The sequence below is a fragment of the Bombus impatiens genome, unplaced genomic scaffold (assembly GCF_000188095.3).
Source record: "Bombus impatiens unplaced genomic scaffold, BIMP_2.2 scf_0739, whole genome shotgun sequence".
NCBI lineage: Eukaryota > Metazoa > Arthropoda > Insecta > Hymenoptera > Apidae > Bombus > Bombus impatiens.
In genome coordinates this window covers 103,422-110,986 of record NT_177158.1, presented here as the reverse complement: position 1 = coordinate 110,986, position 7,565 = coordinate 103,422, and the positions used below count along the sequence as shown (strand labels likewise).

Here is a 7,565-nt window from a genome sequence, read left to right as displayed (position 1 = left end):
CCCTCCGATTCCCGTCTCTCCCGGCTCTCCTGCCTCTCCTGTCTTCTGCCTGGCGCTCTCCTTACACCCCCGTTTCGCCAACCCCCGCCACTTCGAACGCGCCTGCCGAAAAAGCTCGCCTATTCTATACGCTACCTCTCGCCCCTTTTCATACTCCTTTTACCCTCTTCCCTCTTTACCCTCCTCCTCAACGATCGTCCTTTTCGCTCCTTCAATCCCCTTCAATGCCGTTTCCTCTCGTTCTCAATACGGTTCTGTCAGCCGTGACTTCGACTCGCAGACTCTAAAACGAACTCTCTCTCTCTGAACACGATGCCTCTATATCCCTCGTCCTCGCTCTATCTTTCTCTTTCTTGCCGTTCTCACGTCCCACCGCGAACCTCAGCTCAAGGCGCAAGCTCGTCCTTCTCTCCCGGATAGGAGAAGGGAAAAAGACTGTCGACCAGGTGGAATATCCTCGGGAGAACCCAAGGGATCCCGACGACGAGGCGCACCTTCCCTATTCGCGCGCATTTTCACGCACGTGGACGGAACGCACGGGGGTTGAAATGAGATCCGCGTCCTCCACGGACAGACAATCGCGATTCCGAGGGATCTTTCGAAACTTTCTCTCTTAGCGTCGAGCCGGTGAAGCTTGAAAAAGAAGGAGCAGAAACTCGCAACCCCCCTAGTACCGGTTCGGTCGTTTCTACGAGAACACAGAGAAACGGTTCGTTCAAACGAGAAGCTACGTGACGCAAAGACGCATCGAAATATTAGAAAAAGAAAATTGCGCATTTCTCTGACAGATTTTGCTCGATAAAGGATAAAAGATGATTTTAAGATGCAGAAATATATCGCAACGTCGATTAACGGTACGAGACTATTATCCATCGATCGATTCGCTTTCGCCCCTCGAAATAAAATTTCCTAACGAAGGCTTAACCTAAATTCACGGTTCCACTTTATCGATATTCCCGTCAAACTTTCTCCTGGCTTCTAATAACGAAAAAATTGATGGCGCGAAAAGGAAACTGTTGGCGCTTTGATGCATCTTCGTCTCTGCTGTTGTCGTTACTTCGAAATTGACTTCTTCGCTAGGTCCTCGAAAAACAGACGAGAGGACAATAGATATGGGTAGGACAGGAGACAAAGGCCTGCATCTAAGGGGTCAATTGGTTGGAAAATTCGAGCAATGGAACCGGCTGCAGGTAACGTGAAAAACGACGCACGAAATAGAATTTTCAGAAACAGTGCTTGTTGCTCGTCGAAAATAAAAGCTCACGATTGTATTATACGCGGAGATCGTTGGCGACCCGCTTTGTAAACTGATGCGTTTCCTATACCCAGAAAAATCGAAACGTTTCTCCCCTGCGCGATATATCGATCAATTTTATGTAAACAGCTGACACACGCGACGGTTTTTCATTGCGGAGAAAAAAGGTACGCGTGAAAAACGCTTTGTTCCCCTTGACTTTCAATTTCTCGCTTTTTCTTTTTTCTACTTTTTTGTTGGTTTTTCCCCATGCGGTCGCGGGTGTTTTGCCGCGGGATCGAAAAATTACTATTAATACAAGCTTCAACCGTGCAGCGGGTTTTGTCGGCACAGTCGGATGTTTCAATTTACCTTACAATCCATTAAAATAGATAAGCGACGCTGTTAACGTAATGCAACGTTATCAAATATTCAGGTTTCATCAGACTAGCGAGTACATGGCCCGCACTTCCGGAAACTTCATTTTACTCGATCTAACAGGCAGAGCATTTTGTTCGAGAAAAAAATATATACCTTGTGTAGGGTAATCTGTTGCAGATCGAATCTCGAAGATTTCGTTTTAATATTTAGCACGTGTTATGAAATTTACCCCTATTCTATGAATCTTGCTGACTTGTTTCTGGAATCGAATTTTGACCAAAGTTTGAAGAAATGAAACTTTTGTTCGTGTTACTTGTTATCTTAAATCAGATTAATATCATTATATCTTATAAAGATTGTACAACGTCCAATAAGCATTATCACTTATATCGTTGTCGTTCAAACAAATCAGATTGTTTAGCGTGCTTAATAATTAAAGGAGCGATTCTCTTCAGAATTCTTTTAAAGAACTTTATATATACAATAAGATAGAAAGTTAAATATAACAATAAAATAAAAGCGAAAAAATTTCATTCTTCATTTTTGACTTATTTTCACATGTAGAATGATCTTCTGCAGATCCTCCTCTTCTCTCTAATTAAGGATTGGTCAAATTATCTTTGTAAAATCGTATTCATGAAAACGAAAGACGATTGTGCTTTTGATTAGACCTTCTTTCCATTTGCACCACTTTGAACTCACGTAAGTCAATTTAAAATTCTCTACACTTAGCTATCTAAAATTCATATCAAATCCGCTTAAAAATCTGTTTTAGGCAACACATTGAAGATCATCGTACTTACGTGTCTATCTTATTAGAGATGTATACAGAATAAACTAACACTATAGTCCGAGGAGATCTTTCCAAGCAGTGTCAGACTTCAGCACTATACCCATGGTATACCCGTGAGTCATTCTCGAAAGCACGTCTAGAAGATCCCACGGGCATTCCCTTATCTTGCATTGTCGAGCTGGGTCGCAGATCTTCTCACAACTGCCTGAGGTTCTCTTTAAAAAACGCAATGCACGAACATCGTGTGGCAGCTTATGAAGCTGTCCCTTGAATACCTAATCCACTGCCTCAACCACAGCCATTTTAAAATCCGCTAACAATGCCCCAACTTCAGTTTCGACAATTAGGTACTAATTACGTCGTAATTAGCGCTGTAATTAATAAGTTATCAGTACCTAAATACTTACTTTATTAGTAATTGGTAGTTCGTAATTGGTAGTTTAGCGTGCAACGAATTTTTTTTTTTTTTTTTTGTTGAAAACTTTTCGATCACAGCTTTATCCTTTTGCAAATTGTTTATCTTGTTTTATTTTATTTCATTTTATGTATTTTTTATTAAGTTACGAATATAGTAGCAGCGACGAGTGGCGAGGATGGCGGCGTGTAGCAATGAGATCCGAAACAATTCGAATTATGATTCAAGACTCAATGGAGACTTTTACGAGTTTTAAGCTTCGAATCCTATTCGAAGTTATTCAAATTTGTCGCCGCATACACGATAGAGATTCGAACTGTTTCAGATCTCACACCACTACTCGCCGCTTCGCTATAATCTCGTACTTAGACGTTTCTAGTATATTGATTTTGTAATTCATTTTTGTGTCGTCATTATTTATTTAAACCGAATTGCGTTACCGATTATTGATTATTTCAATAGCGTTCAACGTGTAATTAGGTAGCCAACTGGTTAGGTATGAATTACGTAATCAACTAATCGATTTAAAAATATGCAATTGACGTATGACGTATATGGAATCGAAATGGCAAATTTTGGATTTGATTAGATACGACATATTACTATTATTAATATTAGCAAACTACCTTTCGTAAAACACAAACTTTTAGTTTGAAACATTAACGCAATAACGTAGCAAAAATTTGTTGTTGAAGTGAAGGAAAAATAACAGATATTTGTTTGTTATAATCCTGTAAATTTAAAAGCATGAAACATTTTGAAACTATACGAGTATTTATAATTTAGAAGATATATTAACATCCATTGTATTGCTATATTTAATGCATAACTAACATAGCTAATAAGCAGTTTAGTTAACACATTCGCAACATTACGTATTACTGTTAAATATGCTATAAAAAGAAAATAATAGTGTAATTTCTGCTAAATAATATAAATACTTGAAACTTCATTTTTAGGTTGCCGAATAATCATGTACAAAAATTAGTAGGTATAACTACATAGAAAGAAAAATACTTAGTTAAGCCTAAAATATGCTGAAACATAATCGCAGGAAAATATTTAGGTAAAGTATTCAACGATAAAGTATTTCAATATTTTAAGACTTATACACCATTAATAAAATATGTAAAAATTAATGAAATTTGTGATCTTCGGAAAGTACAATGGAAAAATCAATAATGCAGCAGGGAATATTCGTGGTGTATATTAATATTGAACAAATGCAATTGTAATTTAAAATTAACTTAGCTGAAATTACTGATTTTTATCATTGATTTGATAATATTCATCAAAATCGTAAAAATATATTCGTCGATGCATATTTTTATACGCAAATATAACCTATATATTATAATATCCCAATTAAAAAATCAATACTAATTAAAAATGCATTAATTCTAGTCAACATACATTCATTTCCTTTTAGTTTTATTTAAAATATGGTTAAACATATAAAGTAAAATTAAATTCATTAGAGAATATGTATACTTTGTAAATAATCAATGTTTTGAAGTAAATCAGAAGAAGTTATACAAATCGCGAATTCTGATTATCATAGATGCAAGTTTGCTGTCGTGAAACTGGTGCCGACAGTAATTCGTAACAGTAATGCGAAAGGATTATCAAGGAAATTGAAGTAACTATGTGATTACACGAGAATCTCTCAGCGAAGCGCCTTAGGTCCAAACAGATAAAGCTATAGTACGATAAATTTTGTACCGGATAATTTCTTTCGTGAAAAATATGCGAAAACGAAAAATTAATTTAGTAATGTAAACAAGTATCAACTATATATGTTAAATTATTCATACGAATGTTTTCCAAATATATTAAGATAATATTTAGCCTCCTGGACATTTTACAACTTATTCTTTGGAAGACTATTTTTATGTTAATTCTTATATCATCAACAGAAATCTATAATTTTTCATTATTAAGAATATTAAGTAAAGAAAACATCATTTTTCTTATAACATTTTGGCAATGTAAATATTTACGTACGTACATGTTGTGTACATATTACAATAGAGACATTACGGCATGTATGCATACTAATAGACAATTAATGAATTAAATTTATGCTTTCTGTATATTTCTATATTTTATATTCGTATTAATAACTAATAATCAAGCTAGTATTTTAAAAAACTGTTTTCTAACATAATGCTGTTTTGTATTATCTTACATAAGCTTCAATACATGTATGTATGTATGAACGTGTGTGCGTGCATGCGTGCGTGCGTGCGTGCGTGCGCGCGCGTGTGTGGAGGGGGCGTTGTATGTGTGGTTGTGTATGTGTGGTTGCGTATGTGTGGTTGTGTGTGTGTGTGTGTATATATATATATGAATTGAACGCATGCGCTGAAACTTGAAATAAACCAAATGATCGAAGGTAAGTGAAAAAAATGGAAATATGATATATTCTGTAAATGTGATTATTGAGTTTCTGTAAAAAAATATATAGTATATGTAATTCTATATTTTTTTAGATATATATAATAAATAGTATTGAAAAATACTATTTAAATTAAGAAAAACTGTATTATATCATAACTTTTACAAAGTTTCCACAAAAGAAATTACATATAAGATATTTTGTTATTAATTAAGGTGAAAGTACTGCTATAGTCTTGTGAGTGAATACAGAATTTACGTATATTACATCAGTATAGTAATTTTTTATAAAGCTAGGCTGAGCTGATAAAGGTTATGTGAAGTTGTGTTTTATAATTATATAATCATTTCTTTTAACAGAAACAAAAACGCGAAAATAATAACCACAGTAGTGTGATTGCTTATCAAAAAAAGGAGAAATTTATACAATGCAATCTGGTGAATGGCAAGATTAATGTTTGTTAAGTATTACATTATCAAATTTTCTATTTATTTATATTAGTTTTGTTACAGATGAGAAAGATAGTGACTTGATGCCAAAATTAGATCTTGTAAGAGATAAAAGTAAATTAAAATATAGTGATATAATATATATGAAACAAGCAGAAGAAGCAGCTATTCAAAGAACATCCCAATATGCAAAAAGACGTAACAAGTGTGCAAAAGCAGGTTTTGCTCTAGCTGGTTTATCTTTAGGAATTTATCTGTATACCATATATGCTGTAAAACAGGAAACATTTTTAAATGATCTATATGAACCTGAAAAAATAATTGAAAAACCTAGTTCAAAAACTAATGTCGCTTAAAATTATTTGTATTTGTATCCTATGAGACATTACTCTTACCTACATATTATCTAAATACAAATAAAAAAAGAACTATGTCAACTCTAAGGTTACCACCTTTACCAAGTATAAAAAATTTGTTAAAAATATATAAATTGCATGCAGTGAAACAGCTTTCTCAAAACTTTATCTTAGATCAAAATTTGTCAGATAAAATAATAAGAAAAACAGGAAATCTCTCTGATTGTCATGTATTAGAAGTTGGTCCTGGTCCTGGTGGACTAACTCGATCTATTTTAAAGCATCAACCAAATAAAGTAATTGTCGTAGAAAAAGACAAAAGATTTGAGCCGACGTTAGAAATGTTGGCAGATGCTTTTGCAGCGGTTAATGGTAACATGGAAATTATTTTTGATGACATAATGAGGTTTAACATGACTACTGTTCTCCCACGAACTGAAGCAAAAGCTTGGACAGATAAAAATCCAAGAATTAGATTAATTGGTAATTTACCATTTAATATATCAACACCTTTGATAATAAAGTGGCTACATGCAGTTTGTGAAAGAACTGGCCCTTGGGAATTTGGAAGAACTAGAATGACATTAACATTTCAAAAAGAAGTTGCTGAACGATTAATAGCTGAACCATCAGATTTACAAAGATGTAGATTGTCTGTAATGGCACAAGCTTGGACAAAACCAATATTACATTTTATTATACCAGGTATATTAATTCAGATCTTTTTAGGTTGTTTAGTTTTTACATTTTTTGTTCATAAAAAATTTAATACATTTATTTTTGCTAAAAATAGGTAGTTCCTTTGTTCCTAAACCGGATGTTGATGTTGGTGTTGTAACATTTGTACCTTTAACTGTTCCACGTACAAAACATGAATTTACAATTTTTGAGAAAGTTACACGACACATTTTTAGTTTTCGTCAAAAATATAGTATACGAGGTATAGAGTAAGTAAAGATCACAGAAAAATATTTTTACATTCAACAATTTATCCTTTATATATTATCATATTTTATATTGGTAAAAAATAGTTATAAGAGTAATGAAAAGAATTATAGAATTCAGTAATACAATTCTGAAATTTTTATATACATTTCAGAACATTATTTCCTCTAGAATATCGGAAAGAATTGGGACAAATGATGTATAAACTTTCTGATTTGAACCCACAAACAAGACCAATGCAACTTACAGTAGAGGATATTGATAAACTTGTTAGTGCATATAAATATTTATTAGAAAAGCACCCAGAAATAAGTTTTTATGAATATCGTGCATCACGCCGCATAGTATCATTATCTGATACAAAGGATATAGAAGTCGTGGAATGTACAGACTAAAATTTGCCTTGAAATCTTGTAAAATAAACATAAATAACAATAATTTCATTTTTGCTATTCTTTTTTATGTTTACTTTTATTCACATATATCATGAATGTTTTAATAAATCAAAAGAATTTATAAATTATTTAATATTTATACTGCTGTTAATAATTATACGTGTAAATATTTTTGAAAATATGATTCGTTCCATTTGCC

General features: G+C 33.2%; 2 protein-coding genes and 1 long non-coding RNA gene across 5 annotated transcripts in view; all 3 read left to right on the top strand.

The window, feature by feature from the left end:
• LOC117151112 overlaps positions 1 to 4,080 on the top strand; it is a 157,055-nt gene extending 152,975 nt beyond the window's left edge. The window contains exons 3-5 of one of the 2 annotated variants that reach the window (XR_004462447.1): positions 1,081 to 1,190; positions 2,195 to 2,317; positions 2,391 to 4,080. This is a non-coding gene — a long non-coding RNA (uncharacterized LOC117151112). The remainder of the gene's footprint in view (positions 1 to 1,080; positions 1,191 to 2,194; positions 2,318 to 2,390) is intronic. The other variant, XR_004462448.1, reaches the window with a different exon arrangement.
• A 1,063-nt stretch (positions 4,081 to 5,143) lies between these two features.
• Positions 5,144 to 6,233, top strand: LOC100745309 (cytochrome c oxidase assembly factor 3, mitochondrial). 2 transcript variants are annotated; one of them, XM_003492456.4, is made up of 3 exons: positions 5,144 to 5,218; positions 5,581 to 5,658; positions 5,734 to 6,233. In XM_003492456.4, the coding sequence occupies exons 2-3, from the start codon at positions 5,649 to 5,651 to the stop codon at positions 6,024 to 6,026; spliced, it is 303 nt and encodes a 100-aa protein (XP_003492504.1). In that variant the 5' UTR covers positions 5,144 to 5,218; positions 5,581 to 5,648; the 3' UTR covers positions 6,027 to 6,233. The 2 variants fall into 2 exon arrangements, with proteins under 2 accessions (XP_003492504.1, XP_024226112.1); XM_024370344.2 differs by lacking the exon at positions 5,144 to 5,218 and adding an exon at positions 5,308 to 5,458.
• Positions 5,991 to 7,412, top strand: LOC100745183 (dimethyladenosine transferase 1, mitochondrial). Its single transcript, XM_003492455.3, has 3 exons — positions 5,991 to 6,731; positions 6,820 to 6,973; positions 7,126 to 7,412. Exons 1-3 carry the CDS (start codon positions 6,101 to 6,103, stop codon positions 7,364 to 7,366), a joined length of 1,026 nt encoding a protein of 341 aa, XP_003492503.1. The 5' UTR covers positions 5,991 to 6,100; the 3' UTR covers positions 7,367 to 7,412.
• The last annotated feature ends 153 nt before the right edge of the window (positions 7,413 to 7,565 follow it).

Coding starts and splice junctions, on each gene's coding strand:
- LOC100745183 (XM_003492455.3), top strand. CDS start 6,101: ATGTCAACTCTAAGGTTACCACCTTTACCAAGTATAAAAAATTTGTTA. Junction 6,732..6,819: donor ATTACATTTTATTATACCAG/GTATATTAATTC, acceptor TGCTAAAAATAG/GTAGTTCCTTTGTTCCTAAA. Junction 6,974..7,125: donor TATAGTATACGAGGTATAGA/GTAAGTAAAGAT, acceptor TATACATTTCAG/AACATTATTTCCTCTAGAAT.